This window comes from Diachasmimorpha longicaudata, chromosome 2 (genome assembly GCF_034640455.1).
Source record: "Diachasmimorpha longicaudata isolate KC_UGA_2023 chromosome 2, iyDiaLong2, whole genome shotgun sequence".
Classification (NCBI taxonomy): Eukaryota; Metazoa; Arthropoda; class Insecta; order Hymenoptera; family Braconidae; genus Diachasmimorpha; species Diachasmimorpha longicaudata.
Genome location: NC_087226.1, coordinates 11,502,546 through 11,525,807, shown reverse-complemented (window position 1 = coordinate 11,525,807; position 23,262 = coordinate 11,502,546). Strand labels below are relative to the sequence as shown.

Genomic DNA, 23,262 nt, shown 5'->3' with positions numbered 1-23,262 from the left:
GTATAGATGCCTCTAAATAGGCAGTGTTGAATTTCAAGGTGAAATTGCCGGGATGAGAGGTCTAGAACTGATTGAGGTTAATTTATGTTTATTCTTGGAGTAGTTGGATACATCGACAATCAAGGTAATAGACTGTATTAATTAAGACGGGAGAGGCTTATTGGAAATTGCAGAAATGACAGTTGGAGTAATTGGAGAGTTTTTACGGTTTCCAACAAGTTGTACGATTTGAATTAATGCTGTCTAAATATTATTGTTGGCTGGCTGGAGGCCGCCGGGTAATGGCCAGTTATGGCAATCAATCAAGTTAAATATCATATGAATATAACGTTATTGTTGGCCGTCTGGGAAATTGCAGAGTTAAGAATTTTCCTGGGCATTTTTCGTATCAAATTCTTTAAACTCTTCTCTGTCAGGAAATACAGACCATTTTCGATTTCAAAATTAATTGTTCATTTCTTTTCATAATTAATTGCATTGAATGGGTGAACTTTCGATAAAATAAAATCATGATGTCGACAATTAATTGATAATTGTTAAAAAAACATTCATTCCAATTGAATAAAAAATTCGCCTCAGCTTGATTCGTTTTTACGTTCCACCGAATGTCAATAGCATTCAGTAATTGCCTCTCAACAGCCGTTAAATTCATTCAATGATTTCAATTGCCTCGGCCCGATTCTTTTCATTGCCATTCTGGAAACATGATTATACGTCGTTGATATTTTCCCAATTTCTCCATCTCATTCTGCAGTGAGGCGTGCACACCGGACACAATCTAACCTCATGAGTCAGCCCCTATCGACTTTACTGCATCGTTCACCGATGAAATTGCGAGTCTTTCCAGTTCCACACACCAACATCTGCCTCTCCCATAACGAGCTTTTTTTTTTACATCTCTACTCTTTCCTGCACATATTGAGGACATTTATTCTGTCGAGAGGCTTATGTAGCTCAGTGATTTTGATTTTTTAATCTTCTGTATACTGTGCTGTGGTTGTATTTTGCTCCGAGAGTTTGAATGGAATTATGTGGATACATGCGAGGATGAATGAGGATCATTAACTATTCTCTATTAATGAATGGGGTTCGCTGGGGCTTCAGAATATTACGAAAGAAAATATCCGGAGAAAATTTGTGTTAGCCGGGCTCCAGTAAGCTACTTCAAAATTAAAAGAATTAAATTACTGACAATGTTCGCAAACTTTAGGTCAAATCAGGGCAAAATAAAAGCTCTGGTGAAGTAAAAAAGTCAAAAATTAATTTACTGAGGAAACAGTAATGAATAATGATAACAGTAGACAGGGTAATGACGAAGATCTTTTTCTGATAAATTCAGACAAGTTTTGTGAATAATTTTTCTCAATAATTATTCAAACAAAAGATCTGATCATGGTATTTTCTGCATAATTAAACTGACTCTATGAGAAACTTTTTTTTTTATCAAAGATTGTGACTTTTTATGTTCAAAGACCAAATGCAAGTACATGCATTCAAACGAACAGTGAGGCAATAGAAACAAGATAAACCGACTGTGCACTTGAATAGAACTACTCTCGCATGGAAGATTCTCATTAAATCGTAAGCCCGAGGGGCAAAAAATCATTAGTAAAAAAAATCTGATGTTGAGTAGATCAATTCTAGGTTAATTGGAGAGTTTCTTTTCGACGATTGGATTGAATTACGAGGGTTTGGGATAGTTAGAGTGGAAAGCCAGTCTCTCGTCGATAGGTCAGCTCGACGATAAGATGTTGGCCAGGAAGATGGATCGCAAGTGGTGGGTGGGAAAAGGATAAGGTATGGCTCGACTATCCGGTTGTGAAATAGGAATTGTATATAAAAAATGTGGAGTGCATCTGAATCTTCGGGAAGTATTGAGAAAGAAAATTACATCAGCAAGTTTTATCTTTTTAATTTCTCAATTCGATTTTTAAAATCTGTATAAGTGTAACACTTGCTTTGTTCATGAAGATATGGTGCCCTTTTTCTTGGATTTGACAGCCAACCAGAGGTCTCGGGGCTCCATTTGTCCAGCAGAATATTTAGTTCCACGTGGGGGACAATGTAGATAGAGATTTTAATGTTTATGGCTGGATTTGCTCTCCTCGCGTAACTTCATTTCGTGAAACTCTCTTCCGTTATTTTTTAAATTTCACGGCTGTCACATGTGGCATGATTAACCCGTAAGAATTATTTATTCTCTCCAAATGGAATTTGAAATTTTCGCTGCTTTTTGTTGCGCTATTTATTATTCAATAACTCCGTTAGCAACTAGATTATGTTACATCCCTGTTCAGCAGCCAATTGACACTATTATTCATAATTCTATTGAACTCAAATAATTTTTTTATTTCTTGTTAACTCATGTATGATATAACGATGGATGGCGTTGAATCAATATCCTTTGAAAAATTCAACAAGTTCGAGGCATCCGTTGGCTGACATTCGATAGGAAAAGTGACGTATCAGGGCTGTGTTGCAAGCTGATATCGAAGTAATCGTTTGATATCCGACGGCAGTACAATTTGTCGATTTTTATTGAATCTGTCGAGGTAAATTTCCGTGGAAAAAAAAAGATCATACGTCTAGTCTGTGTTTGGAAAAACGAGAAGGGTCCCGGATATCGTCCCGACGATTCTGCACAAATATTCTTCGGTTACAAGTGGGTGAAAAGAAAGTAAAAAGGTGGAAAAAAACTTCTCTCGGACTTTCCCCCACTATCTCACACATGACGCCCACACACATTGTGATGACCTACCATTTGGCGTTTCGTACCACATTTCCTGGTTTTTTTTGTATCACTTGATGCCGTTCAGCGGTGTCATTTGTGTTAACGTGACGAATAGAATGCGTGAAGGACAGGGATGAAGAAGAGGAACCGAAAGAAGTAGATGATTTTGGTTTTTTGAAGATTAGGAGCAGATGTTCAGTGAGAGGCGCAATATCAGTCGAGTCTTCCAAAAAGAAATACATTGAATAATCGGGAAATCGTGAGGGAACTATTTCGTGTTTGATTTTCCCTGAAGACTTATGTATATTTTTTTAAGGGTTGGTAATTTGAATTGTATTGAGAGGGCAGGGCAAAAAAATACCTGAATTTGTCTGAATGCCTGAGATATTTTTCATTGCAGGCTTTAATCTGGAGAAATTTTATTCTGACACATAATAAATTTCACCCCAATGAGTACAATAATTTTTAACATATCTAGAAACGGTGTATGAAAAGGTCCGATAAGTCATCAATTCTGATCTCACCTGGTTCGAGTTTGTTTAAAAAAAAGTCAGATAAATCGACGTCCGAGGGAATGAAAAACATTATATTGTCATTCCCAATGTAAATGTTACTTGACACGCATGCACCTCTTCGCCCGCCATTTTTCGAATTGACGGCGATAGGAAAACCACGCGGTGAATGGTCATTCATCTCCATGTGAACGTAAAAATGATTAATTATCACGAACGTGAAACGAAAGAAAAAGTGGATAACAAATTGACTGAAACATTCAAGTGTCGTTTTTACCTTGTGAATAAAAGTATTCCAAAAAGTTGTGAAATTCGTGAGGAATATGTGATATTTTTGTTCATATGTAAATCGGAGATTAAATGTAAATATACCTCGCCAGGTGTTTACATCAAAATGCAAACGAGTGTAGTAGGATGGGAAATGTTATTACGTTTCATAAAATTCATGGCCAGTGCCCACTGAATTCACGGGGCTTACGTGTTTCTACCTAATTAACGTCGGTTTATCGTTGGTCCATGTGTGCGTGCCTCGGTGTGTGTGTGTTTTGGACAGATGAATCCACATAATTTTCCCTTACTCCTCATTGCAGCCGTGTTATCGAATTCAATATCGATAACGAGGGCAAAGGACCGACATGTGTGGGCTTATTTTCGGGTTATTCATTTCATGGTGAAGGTATTTCTTTGATAAACATCATCTGTTTTTCATTGAATTTCAGGCGGTGATTAACAGCGCGAATTGAAGGTGGGACGGGCCATTAATATTAAATTGTTTCGACAATCGTAACACTTCTCATTTGATACTGAATAATAATTCAATGAAAATAAATATCCAGTGTTCATTGATTGTTACAGATAATTCTGTTTTTTTATTATAGAATTTATTAATATATCGTAGACCTACCCCTTTGTGACTATTGTCTCGACTATTGTGTTTGTTAATGCCAATTACCGGAAAAAAATTTCACCCCCTTCACATTCATTTTACGATGATTTTTTTTGCTTTGACAACCTCTCCCACTCCAATCCATATATTCAAACAAGAGGATATAAAATAAACCACGTCACCATGTTGCTGTATCTCATCTCATCGCACCTTTATTCTCCTCGTTTCACACATTTAGTCCCCTGTATTTCTCTTCCACCAGTTTTTTGTCAAATTTTTTTTCTCACCACATTTTTTTTTATCCCTCGACGTTCTCAACCCACTTCTCCCTCACAACATCTCTCTCTTTTTACCCACCTTAACATTGCAAAACACCAAGTCGGCGCAAATTGTACACAGGTTTTAAGGAGAGAGTGTGAGAGAGAGGGAAAGAGGAAGTGGGTAAAAGGTGAGCGAAAGGGGCGGCAGGGGGGTGAGCAGTTGAAATGAGAGTGCACGTCGATTCGGGGGACTACGAGAATTTACAAGTAGCGCTAGTAAACCCAGTGAAAACACACGCGTACACAGCAGTGTAGATGAAGGGTTGCAACAAAGGGGTGGGAAAGACTTGAGTGTATGGGATGGTGAGGGGCGGGGGTGGGGTTCGAGGCTGAGTACCCCCAGTGTTCTGGTAATAAACGATCCTAGTGGGGTCCCTAAGAGACTCTAAAGTTTGTTGCGGCAAACCGTTACTTCAATGCTCGAACTCTCCGGGCGTTGGAATGTTATACCGAGAATAGGTAAAAGATGGAGTGAATTATGGGGTAAATCACGGTATTCTATGATTCAGGGTGTAAAGGGCTCCAGTCGATCATGGGGAATACTGACTACTTCCGAGAATTGGAATCCAGGCTCTTCTGATGCCTAAATTTGGCAAATTAAATTTATAGAATAAGCTCATGGGCTTTGAGATTCAGTAAATGTTTACATTTACACACTTTCTTACACAGAGAAGAAAATTTAGTGAAAATGCGATTCAATAAAGATGTTCACATTTTAATAGATAATTTAGTCCCACATCTGCAAAAGTCGGAGCTCTCCTGTCAGAACACAGAAAAAAATTTAAAATTAACGCTCAATACTATTTAAACCGATCAACGAACCTCTCAAACTTTGTGTACTTATCTTCCCAATCAAAAGATGCCTTTAAACTGATTTCCCATCCTCGAACAATCTTCAAGTACATCTTATTCATTTAAACTTCAATAAACTTTCTCCCCAGCTTTGCCGTTTTATAAAAGAAAAGATTTTAATTATCCTCAAGAGTGACTCCTTTATTTATTCTTCCCCTTCACCTTATGCCCGCGCCGGAAAATTGTTTTCCCAAGTATTTATTTCCCCTCTTGTCTTTCTACCCAGTAATTATCTCGCCCTGCCATTATTCTCCGAAAATATCGGAAAACAGACACAGAAAGAACAGTAGAAACAACAGAAGGAGATAAACAGAGGCAGAAAAGCAAAAAAAATGAAACGGAGTGAGAAAGAGGACTGAGATGATCCGCTCACTATTATAATTATCGCTCCCGCATTTTCATTGTTCGAATGCTTGAATGCAACAGGTGGGTTTAGGTTTGATGGCGGTGGGTAACTACGGAGGAGCAAATCGTGCGGCATAACGGCCAAGTCGATTGAACGCTACGAAATTACTCGTCGAAGGGTCGGATATTTGAATTTTTGGTCACTTTGTGGCTGGGAGTGCGCCATATGGGTCTTTTACGGGAAAGGGAGGGGTGAGGAGTATCCACTTGCACCGCTAAACCCTGATTTTTTTTTCTGTTTTGTTATTTTACTTTGCCTTCGATAGAACAAATAGCTGTGGGAAATCGATTCAATTTCATTTCAAATATTTGCATAGAAAAATAGAGGAATTCGTGCGTTCCAATGTTTATACTGGGGATTCTATATTTGCATAGAGGATTTTTATTTTTTATACGCCCGAATTAAATTATTTCAAGGGTTGGCAAGGAGGAAATAGGAAATTTGCAAAAGTACTTCAGCTATAGCACAGCCAAATTAGTCGAGATAGAAATTCAGAAACTGCGGTTTTGTTATAATTAAGTTATTTTTATCAAAACATTTTTCGGTGGATGAAATCCCTGAATTTAATTGGAAATTGAGATTGTAAATTCGGCACATTTTTGAAATTACTTCTTCCAATCACAGGGACTTCATCCATTTGATGGCCTATCGTTTCCTCTCGTGCTTCGAATTATTCCCATATGTCAAAACTTAAATAGAACATTTCATCGAAATTCCAGAATAACCCGATACCGATATTTCTCCATATTATCACATCAATTTCTATTGAATAGCATCAATGCTTGACACGATCAATCGATCATCGGAGAGTGGAATACCTGATTGACGCGCTATATGCGAGTAGATCGAAGGTGAGGAACATGCATGTCTATCTGATCGTGCATTTGACGTCCTATGACATTCCATGCATCGTCTCCCAATCGATTTGATCCAACTGGCAAATTCCTCACATGCTTTGGTACTGCCGATGTATATCCCAAGGTTATGTCTATTGAATGACGAGGTGTTCATTAGTTGGAATAAATTGGTGCGTCGAAATTCAGCAGTCAATAAAATTTAATCATGAACCATTTTGTGTCTTTCAACTTCAATGATGACCTCTCATCTCATATGCATAATAAACTGTTTATTATTTCATGGGATTCTCTTGCCAGTCGTTCTTATGGCACCTCTGGTCGAATTTCCAGATGAATATTCATGAGGATATTTCGTGGTATCTGGAGGATTAACAGCGGTGATGAAGCAAAGTGAGAATTTCAGTCGATTCATTTCTCCAGTCTCACATCGTATCCTTCAAATTCAAAGTGTCACTTGGGCTGAGAGTTATAGAATTATTTCGGGAGGAGAATCTGGCCCGGAGAGGGTGTCATAAAGTGGTTGCACTGTTCAACTCAGTCTATCAGACGACGCATTTATTTGTCCTTGAATTTTCTCCAAAAAAATCTGGTCTTTTATTATTTGTCCAGGCGTTCACGATCCAAAGGGTAATTTTTACTTGAACTTTCTGTCGGGTCGTAAAATAAAAATCTCCCTCTCTCTCGGGAAGGTGAGAATAAAACGAATCAGTATCAGGAAAAGTATTTCAGAAATCAAAGAGCGGAGGAATGTGGAACATAAAGAAAATGAAGGAGTCATAATGAAAGGTTTCGAGGCAACTGAATCGCCGGGGAGAATGGCGCAAGGTAGTGATGGAGTTGGAGGAAGGGTGAAGTGAAGGGACATTGGACACTTTATAAACGTCACGAGAGCTTCGCTCTGTCGTAGAGGGTACACGAGGAGAGACGAACGTCGACGCAAAGCTACTCTGGGGATACACGGGAAAAGGGGGTGAGAGACAGAAGGGACCGAGGGGGTCATCTGGGTGAGTGGCTCATTAATCCGGCACGAAAGCAGAGTTACTAATTGCCTTAGACATCGACAATGGCTTGGGAAAATTTCACTCAAAATCAATAGCTCCTTTCTTCTTAAATTATTTTTCTTCTTTTTATATCTTCGGTATTTTCATTCATTATTTATTCCTCTCCATTGTCCCTGATTTATTGAGAAGCTACTTATATTTTATTTATAACTTTTCAATACTTAAACAGAGTTCGTTCTTTTGAAGGAAATTAATATATAAATGAGCTGCTATTTTGAAAAATATATGACTCGAATTGGGTCTCTTTTCCGTATTTATGTATTCGAAGTTCAAAATAATCTTTTCTTTTATTTCCTGCTATTATGTGCTGTTTAATTTTCATTCCTCCATTCAATTATGAATCCTCACGGTCATTTAACTGATAAATCGACATTATCTGCATGATTTCTCAAATTACACGTTTTGAAAATATTTTCAGCAAGTGAAGAAGGAAAAAGAATGATGTTTACTATATAATGAAGATAATCTCGTTCTCCACTTTCCACCTCAGATATGGAAATAAGTAATTTGCCGATTGTCAACGATATCATAAATGCATAAGAATTGAAATTCATTGGCTCATTCGAGTTTCCAAGAATTAAAATTGCAAATGCCTCTCTTCCAATGTATTAATCTTTAACTAATCACTGAGGACTCTGTCTACATAGCAAATAACCCAGTTTGGGGAGAGTTTCCGTGTTATGACGTCATTGCACCAGTGCAGTGCGCAATCTGGCAAGGTGAACCCTGCTGTCTCGCTTTCAATTTCTCAAGCCCTTTCATTGCTCTCCTTTCAACTGTGTTACCTAAGGTTGACGGCAGGTATTCCCACGTGTACCATGTATATAGAATTTCCCTTGCCCCTAGTCAGTAAATAGAAACTATTGCATGCACATCCAAAAATAGTGCTCTCGATACCGGTGAAATGAGCCTTGAACTTGTCGTGACCTCGTTCTCGGGAAATTATACTTCCTGGCCTTTTTCACTCGGTAATTTGTTGTAAATTTAGTCTTATTCCGAGTGGTAGAATTGATGGAGAATTTCGGTTGACATCTTTTGGTGGATATATTGAAGATTTATGGAGGCATGAGACGGGGGAGGATTTTTATTGCCATTGTGAAGTCACGAATAGCGAATGCTCAGTGGTGAAGTGGCGAAATAAGGCCAGGAAGTGATCGAGAGAACCTGATTGTCGATCTTGAGGAAATTGGAATTTATTTCTTGTATATTTGGTTGATGGAAATGTAAGGACGTCTAACAGGATTGTAGTCATTTTTTTTTGGTGAGGGAATATTTTTTTTAAAGTTAATCTCAAGGTGACTGAACATGATTTCTGCACTAGTAAACGTATTTCGTTACTGAATTCCAGTTTTTGCAAAACTTTTGTTTGTTAATATTCGATTTATTCTCCGAATTGTATGAAATTTAGCAGCTCTCCTGGAAATGTTGCAACTCTTTGTTTTAGCAAACACATTCACATCTACTTTTAATCGACTGAAATTGAGGCACGTCGAGCAGAGAATCCAATTACAATTACTCAATGATTTATCATTCATGTCGTTCTTCGCGATTGGAATAAAAAAAAAAATTTGTAAAATTGACCAGCAAAGGTGATCGATCTTTAACGACATGGCTCCCACTTCGACAACCAATTAACATGAATATGTGACAGAGAATGAATATTCGATGAAAACCGGTGCATTCGATTTGTACCCTCTCGGTACTCTGTAATTAACCCGAATACATCATGTTAAAATTCAAAGTGGAACGAATCCACTCTGATTTTCCCGTACCCACATCACGGTACTTCATCAATCTTTCTTCCCAAGATTTTCCAACGATCTTCGTCACGTTCCACATCAGTGTGCAAAGAAAAAAGCGACGATAGAGGAGGTAGTTGGGATCGACTGATTACAGGGAAGATTCGTGTTGAAAATTTGTTAGAATTTGAGAAGAACCGCTTAAAAGCGGATGATTTATTACTCATTGTTAAGGTGGGAGTAATTGTCTGGGCCACTCTAATGAAACGAGTGATGTATTAGTTATTGAAGAATCATCGTTGAATAATTATATTGGTAAGAAAAAATTGGATGACATTCCGCGACCGCTTGAGTATATTTTTTAAAAATAATCTTAGACGCTGATCGCCCCAATCAACCCCTACGTGAAACCTCGAAAAATAAAAGAAGGGATTGTGATTATTGTAGCCCTCGTATTAGACTTTTAATAAAAAAATGTCTCTTCGTGTATTTGATGAACAACATGCCTTTATTCCCTGCCAAAAAAAGATTACAGACTTAGAGTACAGACACTCCCCCTCCTCCCTCCGATAATTTAAGATTCCATATTATCTCCCCTTCACCACTAAACTTTTATGCAAATTTATCCTCGTTGAAACTTCATCCAACCTTTCTCCCGACAATGCCAACCCCGCAAAGATTCACCAACACCTGGAGTAACCCCAGGCAACTCCGCATGCCCCAACAAAAATTCATCCCCCTCGCTACCATTAAATAGCAACGTAACCTTTCACTTCATTTTTCCTCCGAAACTTCTCGTCGGATAATTATCGTAAGATTCCTTGCACCACCCGAAGCACTTAGAATGCACCGCAACCCCTACCCTCATCCTCCCTTTCACCTCCCCCCCTAAAACCTCGCCACTTTCCCCTCACCCACATATACCTGCCTACCACGCGACTGTTCCCATTACCGATGTTATCGTCCTTCGGCGATCTGCCAAAGAGTCATGAACGTCCTCGCCAAAACGAACAGGTCACCCTCAAAACCATTCACCGATATTTTCAACATTTTTTTTTTTTTCACCCAAAAATGGAAGAGAAAAATTGTATAAACGTATCAACGTATCGATAGCATCGCGTGGGATTCACCTGCAGTGAACTATATGGTGGATGATATACAGTGCGCAGAATAATGTAGGCCAAGAGTGCACTGAGGCCGGTTGTCGGCCATTAGACCCAAATAATATTTCTCTTGGGGAAATGAAAATGGGAACGAGGAAGCCTCCGGTAAACCATCGCGGTGAAGAAAGGGCGACTGCTGGGATAAGGGGTGAGAGCGGGGTGGGGGAGGGGTGGAAGGGGTTTGGTTACAGGGTGAATGAGAATGGGAAGTGGTTGCGTCTGCAGTCGTTGTTACCTGGGGGTGAATTATCACCGTTATTTTTATCCAGCCGAGTTGTCGTGAGTTTATGCATCACCGGAGATGAGCAACTTGGGTTAGTGGTGTCAAGTGGATGTAGTCGGACAAAGTGGATTCGAGTGGCGTTGGCTTTTTCGTAATTTACCGATCAGAGAAAACTGAGTTGTTCGGGGTTTTGAAGGGTGGGGATGATCTGGTGGACTATTAGACAAAGACCAAAGTTGGGGAAAATACTCAGAAAATGGAGGGAGAGTAATTATCCTTAATAATTATCGGTTGTTTATGACAGAGAGAAAAGATTATTTCAAGCATAACATACGGTTTGTTCGTAAATTAACTAATTTGATTGATTTACGTTTCTATTCCGACGATGTAATACCTTTTTTTTGGAGTTTAAATTCCAATTTTGGTGGCAGAAAAAAGTCACCTGGTGTCATACTGGGATTTTGCATATGTCACGTTTAGCAAACCATAAATTACCTCTGGATTTTATTATGCGCAAGTGTATTAATCCCGGAGTTGATAAATTCTATGAAGAGTAACGTTAACTGAAAATTACCTTTCGTTAGCATGTACATCGCTGTTACCTCGAAAAAAAACAGAAAATGATTCACCAGTACAGGACAGTCCAATAACCCCGTGAACGCAGTCCCTGCAAATGATAAATCGTATTATTTTTGAATTTTTTTTATTCAAACACGAAGAGAATTTTAAAAAAATATCCCACCTTTCTATACACGTGCATTATGAACCATCGATATTTCATTTTTGTATTGATCCTATATTATTATAAATTTTGCATCATTAAATAATTTGATCGCGTATAAAATCTTTTGTAGAAAAGTTTCTCTTGTTGCTGGGATACATAACATTTCTGAGGAAACAATAGCTTTCTTCGAGTATATTTTCTCTTTAAAATAATTAGACATCACTTTCTTCGTGTCTCATAGGTAAATTTTCTATCTGATTAATAAAAATATTTGGCAAAGGCATCTTTTCCGTGCACAATTTTTTTTCACTCTTTGCGAAATTATTGGATCCGCCCACATTTCACCGATGCATATTGGTGTGCAGTAGATAGATCTGATGAACTAGGTTTGAGTGCTGCAGATTTTTTTCGTTATTTGTTGATTGCGGAAATTGGAGCCAGTGCACTTCGACTAAATGAAGCCTTTGCGAATTCCAAATTATAAATTCGAATATATTGTGAATTCGACGATTTTGAGTCACAGTCCGAATCGTCCAGATTGTTTATTAATTGTTATTGACTGAACTGAAATTCCATTGTAATACAAATGTATGACACGATTATCTAGTGTTACCCTCTACATCAAGGGATGAGAGGAAAGTATGAGAGAATTGATCGTTAAAAATAAAATAGTTCAATTTCTATGGATCCAGTAGTTCCAACCAATTGTAGTCAGACAAAGTAGACTCATTCATCATGGATCAGACTTTCGGATTTTACATTTCAAAAATCATTCAATTTGGTTATAGTTTCATATTCCATGACGTGCAGATAATCTGAATGAATATTCAATCACTCATGCTGAGCATGAGCTGTTCGTATTAAAATAGAATAATATTTCTCCAATTTAATTAATTTTTTTTCTAAATTAATTGGAACCGCACACTACAAGAATATATCCGAGTACTAGAATTGAATTCCTAGACGTGGTGAACAGAAAATTCTCATGTCTTCACCAGAATATCACCAACCCCTTCCTTTGACTCTCACATTATACCCGGCATTTTCATCAACGTATAAATATTCTCAAAAACGGCTGAAGAAAAAAAATATACTTCCCCAGGTTTCCTGTTACCCATCTCTTTTCCTCCAGGTTTCCGTACCCACTGAAACCAGATACACAATTAGTGTACTCACCCCCTAAAACATAATTTAGAGATTGAATTGCACACCAGCTATGGACTCCATTCTCCTCAACTTTTCATCAAAGTTGGGCCTTTCATTTTCATTTTATTTATTTTTATCAGTTTCCCTCAATTTGACTCCATAGGTCAATTTCGTGTTTTCACGAGTGCAATTGCACTATTTTAATTAATGCCATGAACTTTTCCGCCTCGACTTTTCATTGCCTCCTCCTCCCCTTTCCCTTGTGTATTTTTTTAATTATATTTTTTAATGTACGTGCAGCACTCACCTGCGTAAACCCGCATGGTCACAGATTGCTGACTTTTGTCTCTCTCTCTCTCTCTCTTTCCCATCGGGTTAATGTGTTGATGATAAAGGAAGCATACATATATCCCACTAGGGCTGAGGGGATGGTGGGATGGAAAAGCGAGTCTCTCGCGTTTTGCCAGCGGATCGGAAGAGGCCGCGACAGCCAAGCGGTAGCCACATACACACAAGCATATGCATTACATTTTGCCAAACACTAAAGCGGTACCACAGGTCGGGTATATGCCTTATGGAATTAGCCTGCATGGCGTTTCCACGGGAGGTGCACGTTAACCGCAGAATTAATTAGTGCATTAATTAACAATTTGCCTTATAACCCCAACAAAGTCATATCGAGGTACGGCTCGCGCATATACTCAAGTGCTTCTCTCTTTTATCGTGTTTTTGATCACGTTATTCACATACTTTGATCGGGCTGTTGACAATTTTAAAAATTATCGATCCCCCCTAAGGGATGATTAATTAATTTCAGCTTTTCGAGAACAGAATTGGGGATGCGGGTGAATTGGAAATTATTTGTAGTATTAAATGATGAGGGATTAAGAAAAAGTTTGGATGGGATAAAAAATGCGGTGAGGGCAGTAGTATAAATTCACTTCAAGTATAAATATATTTTGACAATTTATTTGTGTAACACGGCTCAGCGCAACTGGTCCATTGTGGAATTGTCTATTACAATCTCATAAAATTCGGTATAATTTATTGCTTCAGATTGTGTTCTCAAATTGCGGATAAATGATTTATAAGCGGAATTTAATAGTCGATTGCGATGGGAGAGTGCATTCATGGTATCGTATTTACTTGTTGACCAGGCATTGTGGTAAATTGGAATGATAAAATGACGTATCGCTGCCTATTGAGCGCCGCCACTATCTTCTGGAGAAGTCCCTCATCGGGACACGAAACAACTCCGGTGATTGAAAAATGAGAAAGAATTAAATAGTTTAGGTGAATTTTCGCTGTGTGGGAGGCTTTCAATCTCGACCCGCAGTTTTATATCGTGTTTAAACTCACCAGATATTGGATCGAAGATTCCGATAAGAGTGGAATAGAGCCATTGGGATTATAAGTTAGAGAGATACGCGAGGTGAAATCTCGACAAGCTTTGAGGGATTACACTGGTGGGGATTATCAATAATTTTGCCCTGCCATATGGTATTTTTCCCTTCCTCTGAAATTCACGTACATTGAAAAAAAAAACATGATAAATTCAGAAGGGAAAAACTGGTTACATGCTTGTGTTCTATTGTTCTTATTTTTTGAGAATTGCAATCGGCTATAAAAAGATATATTGTATCTGGAATTCTCGAACCGTATTGGATAATGTTCGATGCCCCTTGACGTTTTTCTTGTGCTCGTTTCAAATATCCCAGGATTTTATAGATTTTTCAGACAGCCAGTGAAAAAACACACGGATTTCCACCCCTTCGTTCAGCTGAAAAACATTTTATCGCATCTACTGCACGATTTTGTCGCACAACACTTCTCTTCTATTTTTTTAGTAGGATTAATAGTTTTTTCGGCATCTGCTCAACAATTTGTTGTAGCATTACACCAGACGATAATGCAGGAGAACAAAATTGAGAGAAAAAATGGGGAAAATGAATACGGTTATGATTCGCAAATTACATCCCCTATCGTCTGGGATTCCCGGGATTATCTAAAAAATTTGCAATGCAGGGATTAAAATATTTTTGTACGTTTATTTTTCACATAGGGAGAGATGAATGGAGTCTCGTCAGTTTTTTAATCCCACAAAATATTGATGAAAAAATATCATGATAGGTCCTACTTTATCCGGTCATTCAAGAAAACTCGGCAATTTATGGATTCTCATTGAAAATTGTAGTGTCCTTTCTTCTACCCTAGTACAATATCGGTAATCCCTGGTGGTATATATGCCTTTGTACATACGCTCATTAAATTCGGGAATATAGGTATAGGGTGCATAGGTATAGGCGATCGTAAACTGAGAAGCGTGGAAGATTGAATATCCCTTGATTTGCGAATGTGCATTGAGAAATAATGAATTACTTTACCGTTTTATTGAAGGATTATTCGTTTATATAAAACAAACCGTTCATTGCATCTACTGAGATGTATAGTTATAAAATAAATACATGATGATTAATTTTTTTCGGACACGTTAAACGGTTTTCTAAAACAGAAATCAGGTAGTGATAACTCTTGGTACATTTTTATTAAACAAGAGTATAATATTATAAAAAATTATCTCCCTACAGTTTTACTTATTGCCAAATATACTCGCAAACGACCAAGAAAATTGCTTGAAATTCCTACTGAAGTCTCTTCTCAGTCAATTTTACCATTCGATGAAAAATCGAGGGGATTCTATTGACTCAGAAAATCTTTATCTACTGTAGCTCCTTCCCCCCGTGATCTTATTTTTTTTTTCATTCGTATAAAGTGGTAAAATCGAGTCTGGAATTTCTTCCCTAGTAACTCCCTCGTCCTTGATTCCCCCAACCCGACTGTATTTTTCACAATGGGGAATGATCGCTGAGGGGAGTCGAGACCCTCCCGAAAGGGTTTTCGTTACAATAGGGTAACCCGTACCCACTGAGGGTTGAAATTTTTCGGAAGTTGGAGAGAGAGAAAGTGAGACAGATACGACGAGGGAGAAAAAAAACGAGGTTTGCAATTGTGGGGGGGTGGGAGAGAGCTTTAATGGCTCGAAACTTCGGGTAGATTCGAGATATAGGCAGGGTTTTTATTCGCTCCAGTGGTTCAGTAATTCGCGATTGCCTTTCTTCCTTTCTCTCTCTCACTTTTACCTCAGCACTGGCTATTTCTCTCTTTTTCCCTCATTTTCTCGTCCTCGTACTTCTTTCCCCTTCCCTGCCACTGCCGTCGCCTTTCCTCTTCCTTTTTCTTTATTTTTTACCCGCCTAATTTGTCGCCTCTAATCCGAACGGCAAACGACTCCGGAGCCATTGAATTTTCATCGCTAAAACGGGATATTCCAACGCCTATTCTATATCTTCCCAAGGGTTTCAGCTCGTAAATTATCATATTTCACATTGCGAGGTTTTTATTCTACTTCAACTTATGCTCATTGTCGGATTTTTATCATCAGGGAGAAATAGAGAGGAGGAAAAGTGGAGCATACCTTTAACCATTTTTATCTGAAAATTCTTCATGTCAGATCTTGGGGTTTTTCAGTAAAAATATCAAAGTATTTTTCATAGTTTCTTATCGCACTATGGACTGAGAATATTTTTTTACTACCTACGAAAAAGTTTATTTTACATTAGCATGTTTCATGGCAATATTTACGCTTTGAGAAAACCCTTTAAATTTTTTTCAGAAGAATATTTGATCGAGAAATGATATTTTTTTCTCAGTGTATTTTATTAAAGGTCTTTCCTCTTAAATTTTGTTCTTTTGTTAACCTGAAAGTGTCATAGAAAATTCAGTGGAAACTCTTGCGACGAATCAAATATCATTGGGCTGTTTTTTTTTCTTCTCCGAAGATAAACGTAGAAAACGTGAAGAGAAAGTGCGATGTTAGGATCGAGTATCCTATTAAAGGGGATGATCTCTATTTTTCCTGGGGCATGGCGGGACAATTGTGGTATTCTCATTACGATTATTGCTCTGTACCGAGTGTCCTTCATTCATATGGAGTACTGGAATGGTTGGCAAATTGGGGGGGGGACTTGGCATCACAGTGGATGAGATAATTATCTTCTCTGCATTATTGATCAAATGCTGAGGGCCACATGCCGACAATGTTACCAGAGAGGGTGGACACCATTAGGACGAAAATGACTGATTGTTGAGGTTAATTTGAGGATCTGAACTGATTGTATCATCGACATTCTCTCGATAATCATTCAACCGCGAAGTATTGTCGCGCTAAATAATATAATCGAAAAGTGAGGGAAAAGAGTCGCATCCGGTCGAGAAATTAAATATACCACAATTAGATCTATTCCGCAATTATTCTCGGAGTTTTGTAAATATACATCATATGTCAAGAGAAGTGGGAGACGTTGCAAAATTCATAAAATTCGAAATGAATGATTAACCTCGTTTCAAACGCTCTCTCAAAATAAGTTCAAATCCCCAAATAAATTGCACTCCCTGCAATTTTTATGTACCACTCTCACTTGCACTCAGCAGTTGAATCCATCCGCTCCTCAAACACTCCGTTAACTCCCAACAATTTGCGAAAATTTGCATTGCTCTATCTCCAAAATTAACAATCCTAAAACAAATTCACATGTCCCAACATCACCAGGAAATGTTTGTGAATCGCAGTACAAATAAAACGATACACTAACGGCAAATCGCCTGAGGTATGTGAGCCCCCTGCAAAGTAAATGTGGAATTTCAATTCGTATTCGAAATATTTCGTAAACCCAAAAGGAAATCCATAGACAGAGCCATAATGCTTTGCTTTGGATAGGGCGAATGCAATGCACTGACTGGAAAATTGGCCCGTAAAGCACACACAAGGGCAACTGCGTCGCTAGTGCAAGGGTGGGATTTTCACGGGTTCCTCTCTCTCTCTCTCTCTTTCTCCCTTCGCCTCCCTCGTCCCTTATTTTGGCGGTGAATTGCTGTACAAGGGCGTTGGTGCTTTCACTTGTGTAAGTGGGACTCAAGAATCTCTCTCGTTTCCAGAAGTAGTTGGGGGATATGGCCGGAGTAGGCGATGTTGAGGCCAAGTTTTGCGCTCACTACCCCATACTAGAGATGCAAGTGCATTTCATGGCAGGTTGCCTGACAGTCATGTGGCTGTCACTGACACAGGGCATGACAATTTCTGTCACATGACGAGAAACTGACCATTTTTCTTTATGACAGTCATCTCGTATCTGAGGGGTAGAATATTTTTCCAAATGGACATTTTCCAGATGTCCAAATTATTTGAATTCGTGAAAAATTTTGCAAAAATAAAATTACATAAAATTGTCGTTCATTAAAACATGATAAAATGAACTGCATGGATACCGGGGGTGTAGGTGGAGGAATTGGGGCGGGTGGGAAGGCGGAGAGCAAGGGAGGATGTGGGGGAGGTGCAAATATCGCTTAAGATCAATTCTTTAATGGGATTAAGGTGGAATTCAATGGAGCGTGGGGGGATGCTGATGAGAAGGGAGAATATATCAACTTTTTATGGAGATTTTAGGGAGGGGATAATTACTCTCTGCTCATCGATGCACAAGTTCATCTTGCGTTGCTGAAATTGTTGAAATTGTTTCCGCAGTTCGTCGCTGCGATTTTTTTTTTTCAATCGACAGGGAAGCACAATTCAATGAAATATTTGCTTTGGATTATTTAGATTGCCAGATTGAATGGTTTATTTTTAACGGCTGTTATTGAGGAAGGGGTGTGGAGTAACCGACGATGGATTAGCGTCAATGTTTCCGGGAAAATTCATTGAGTCAATAGGTCATGGAGGAATGTTCAATAAGCACACGATAATCCTTATTGTGATTCACAACTCTTCGGTTCATTGAGTGTTTCACTGGTGATAGTGATTTGTTTATCAGCAATTCATGAGATGGAATTCTTCCTAAGTATATTTAAGTAAATCGAGCCATTTTTCCGACGAAAAATCCCACCCACTATTTAAGGAATAGAGGCAGAGTATTTCTTGAGCGCAATATAAATTTCGTAATGTTTTATGCAGAAAGTGGTTTATAGAAATTTATTTTTCAACATTGAACATTCCTGTGATATGCTGTATTTCCATTTTATTTTATAAGATTCCATATCGTTCACTGGTGACCACGTCGTCTAATATTATTCGCATGAGTTATCAAAAGAGAGATAATTGTAGCGGAAATACTAAATGCATCATGTCATTCGTGAATTCCAGAGAATAAAAACTTATTACATTTTACATAAAATAATTTTTATATCTTTCTGACATGATACGAAGCGACAGAAAGTTTCACAGCGAAGTAATAGAATATATATGTCCTTTTCAAGTTGATTTTTCTTTTAATAGGTATCGATGGTTCCATCTCGTTGTCCATATTTTACTTACATGTAACGGGGTTTCCCCTCAGATCGAAGTCGCTCCAGTTCGACCGAGATTTCGTTAACGTCATCATCATTGAGTTCTATCGGAAAAAATATGTAATTTAAAAAAGAAATTGATGATATGGTTTCTATAGCTGAATATCAATATTAACCATGATAAGGTGCATGCTTTGCTGTGGGCACAAAAAATATTCCTTGCACTCCAGGTTGGGCCTTGATTCCGAACTTTTGGCACTTTCTTTGGGGATTACAGGTGTGGGTATAAACATAAGATAATGCATCGCAGACATCGTAATTCCACTCTATCCCAGTTAAGGATGATTTTCCACCAGCAGCAGCCAGGTCTAACGATTCGATAAATAACTCGGGGGCCGCTACGTGGCTGCAATAACCCACGTACAGATCTGTGTAAAATTGGTCATATTGACTAGTAATCAGTAGCATTTTGAAAGTTTAGAATAAATGATTGAACCGCCGGAAAATTTAATTGATTCTAATTTTTTCCATCTGCGAGAATCAACTGATAATTTGGAATAACCTTTAATAGGCAGCAAAATTTTCATAATTCTACTATAAAACAATATATTTGTTCGTGATTGTTCTATGACAGTGTGTCATGTGTCGTTGTTACCGCATTTCTATTCACAAATTTGTTGAAGATTAATGTACACTCAAATGGTATTCTGGGTTACCAAGATTTTATCCTGATAAAATAAAAAGTTACTGTCTACTACTTCTTCACTTCCAATGAGATACTGACTTGGCAAAAAATCCTCCAAGTCCTTGTACGTGTCTGTTTCTGTTATTTTCCCAAGTATCCATTCCCCCACGTCCACGAACCATTCAAATTCGGGAAATTCTTTTTTAAGCAGGAAATCCGCAAGTTTTCTAGCCCAATCTTTTACTGTGTCCGGGACTATTTTCAAATGTACGGCGCAACCGGGCTGAATTTCACCTCCGTTGACATAAAAGTCAACATGACCTGGGAAAAATCAGGATGTGAGGCATTGTTACACAGGTGACAAAATTCTTTTTAGTTTCTATAATTGCAGCCTTTGCCGAGACAAAGGACGATCATACCTATTGGCTTAGCCATGCCAAGAGTCATTCCCATTTGTCGATTTCCGCTGGTGTGAATAATATCAACAAACGGTGCATCATTCTTGCTCAATGAAAATTGACTATCGGTGAAGCACGGGTGGGCCGGATCCAGACCTGTGATTCTAGCAACACGCCATTGTGTTAAGGGAGCGTTGGATGGATCCTTGAAGTGATTGCCAATCATTCCAACCACGTGGGAACCCAGGCTGAACCCAATTAAGTGAATTTCTCCCCATTTGGTCTTAGCGGGATAGGCTGCGACAATCTCCTTTGCCAAACTACACATTATGAGCACCAACATTAGCATAATTTTTTGTCTTATTGGTTCCTTGGTAATTTTTTTAATTCTCTTCTTGAACGGAGCATGGAATTCGATATTATAGAGTGGATATTATTCCAATAATGGTCCGACATACCAAGGCTCTTGTTAAACCATAAATGAACCGTTTCCTCACAACATTTTAATCTTAAATGATTGGGCAAACTTAGACCTTTTCAAAGAATCAATTCCATAGGGAAAAAGTTATAGGATATGTTGAGTTAGGAACTTCCCTTGAACAAAATTTAATATATTCACTGATGATGAGACTTACTCTCTAACTTGGTTCGCTACTGTCACAGTATTCTTAGCAGCATCGATGTAACGATAAATGTTTGACAGCTTATACCACTCCACCATAATAAAGTTAACATCCTCCTAAATAAAAATTATATAAATCAATGTCAATGATATCGACTGATATCGACGCATTTGCCAACTAACTCATACCAGTTTTTGATAATCGGAATGGAGAGAATTCATTCAGTGAAAGACATTTTTACAATTTTTTTGGAGGACTATAGAGTAGAGTTAATTAACTCTATTTTTGAAATAGTCAGTGAATTCTTACGTATCCTAAATAGGCCTCCATCATGCGGTCCATCCAGTCAACACGACCAGAGGCAAGGAATCCATGCGAGACAAAGACAGTTTTCTTTTTCGGATCAAAGCCTATTTTTTTCATTTCCGCAATATCAACTCGTAAAGATTTTGTAATTTGGCCTCCCTGAACTTCATTTTTGGAACGTACGTACAATGACAACACTATTGAATCATCTGCACAGAAATATAGAAACAGTCGATTTCATGAGATATCAGTGAGGTTTTTGAAACGTAGGACACACGGAGCGAACTTGGGGAAACAATTTCTAGTACGTACACGCGTAGAAACGTATTTGTTACAAGGGAAATTCTCCAGATTTTTTAAATATATTTTTAGAAGATTTTTGAAAGATCTACAGAAGCCAAAAAATTTCCCTTCCAATTGTATTTTAATCTTTACTGTGTTGATAGAGTAACAATTACTGCGCCACTAGGTAAATCTTTGTAAACTGTTCAAAAATGTTTATTGTTATCAGCATAAAAATTGTTATACTGGAAGGGTAAAATTCTCTAACTCAGAATAAAAATTAAATTAAAAATCTCTCCATGTTGCACGAGATTTTTTTCTTAATTCACAAAAAATGATACTGATCAGTCAAATCCGTTGGATCTATATACCTTCGTCTTCATGGGTCCACGTTATAAGGTTGGATATGTCGCGTTCGATCGCTGTGATAATCCGGAAGTCTGCAACTGTCAACTGCAGAAATGTGGCTAATTTTGATGTAATATCGTTAGTGGGGCACACAAACTCAGACCCTTTGTCTCTACGGAATCGCGTCCGATTGAAATATGTTAAATTTCCGAATCGGTACATAAATTCAAAATTGGAATTTAAAATATTCTGGGCATTGACAATGCCCAGCATCAATGACCACACAAGTAAAGAAAACGCGCACATGATTCCTAGGATAAGTAGAAAAATTATGCCTCGTTGGAGAACTGCGACGGAATTTTTATAATACGGCACGATCACCAAATGCAATTTATCGTCTGTCTCGGAAGTACTTAAATCACTTTAGAAAATAAAAAAATCAGGAATAAAAACCGCATAAAACGACGGTTTTTGTATTCCATGCGAAAAGACGAGGGCCTTAAAATTTTGCAATAATGTTTATCTCACATTGAGCTAAATATTTTGTTGAGTTATTATTTCAATGTCTGTATAGTGAAAATCGAAAACTTTTGCGACGATTTTGTGACGGCTGTTGTATTGCCAATTAAATATTCTTTTGACAAGAATTTAAAGCGGATTTTTGAATGAGGATTTCGGGCATTTGTTTGCCCAAAATAAATATGATGGGAAAAATTATATTTTTCTCTCCGTGTGGTATAATAATTCTATGCGACTCTTACCTGTACGATTTTAGACTTTCCCTACTCATATTGTCATCAAAATTTTACCATGTGCTATCAATATTGACTCTTGCCAATGATCCTTCCTTCACGGAAAGTGGATGAGACACATCAAGTCAACAGATCACGTTTGCGTAATTATGTTATTATCTCATTGACCTCAATTTAACCAGGGAGTTGTTCTCACGGTCCTCTTGAAGCACGGATTTCCCTGACTCCCGTCACGATTACCCTACTGTGTTCGACGGCCCTTAGGTAAAAGAAGGGCCAATTATCGATTTCTTGCAAAATTGATGCAACATCCTTCCGATTGAGAATCTGATCTCCAGTAAAGTTTTTCACGTACCGTTGGAATCACTTGCCTCCGAGGTGAATACACAATTAACAAAATGCTGTCACTGTACGACTCGATGAAATATGTACATATGTTTATTTCCCAAACATTTAATCAACCATTCCACTTTCCCCTCTCAATTAATTATTCACCAACACCTGTTCTTCCTCCGCCAACCAATTTTCTCTTGGAAAAACATTGGATTCGGTAATGGAATGATGGAACGAGAGAGTTATATTCGAGGATTAATCATTTTCCGAGTATACAGCAGAAATAAATGTTTGATTTTCGAATATGAATGAAGATGTTTAGGCACTTGTTCGCTTGAAGTTCATAGGAATGTTCTATTGACCTTCCGCCCCCCTCCCCCTCTCCACTGAATTTTTCTTTTCGTACATTTCACTCCAGATGAACTGAAAAAAGTAAATTCGTCGGAGTAGATTTCATTTTGCCAATTCACTCTAAAATTGTTAAATTTCGATACACAGAAATCATCTCGACGTTTTAATTACCCAAGTAATTCCAAAGATTTCCCCGACTGTGACCTCATCGAATCGATGTACTTC

General features: G+C 38.1%; 2 protein-coding genes across 6 annotated transcripts in view; one reads left to right on the top strand and one right to left on the bottom strand.

Moving 5' to 3' along the window:
* Positions 1-23,262, top strand: part of Gfrl (Glial cell line-derived neurotrophic family receptor-like) — a 161,129-nt gene that overhangs the window by 17,529 nt on the left and 120,338 nt on the right. The gene's annotated exons all lie outside the window — the stretch shown is intronic.
* Positions 18,632-21,965, bottom strand: LOC135170259 (pancreatic lipase-related protein 2-like). Its single transcript, XM_064135937.1, has 7 exons — positions 21,625-21,965; positions 20,975-21,180; positions 20,678-20,781; positions 20,064-20,362; positions 19,744-19,965; positions 19,136-19,387; positions 18,632-19,063 (listed from the first exon to the last, which is right to left on the bottom strand). Exons 1-7 carry the CDS (start codon positions 21,905-21,907, stop codon positions 18,984-18,986), a joined length of 1,446 nt encoding a protein of 481 aa, XP_063992007.1. The 5' UTR covers positions 21,908-21,965; the 3' UTR covers positions 18,632-18,983.

Coding starts and splice junctions, on each gene's coding strand:
- LOC135170259 (XM_064135937.1), bottom strand. CDS start 21,907: ATGTGCGCGTTTTCTTTACTTGTGTGGTCATTGATGCTGGGCATTGTC. Junction 21,181..21,624: donor GTGGACCCATGAAGACGAAG/GTATATAGATCC, acceptor ATTTCTGTGCAG/ATGATTCAATAGTGTTGTCA. Junction 19,966..20,063: donor TGGCATGGCTAAGCCAATAG/GTATGATCGTCC, acceptor GATTTTTCCCAG/GTCATGTTGACTTTTATGTC.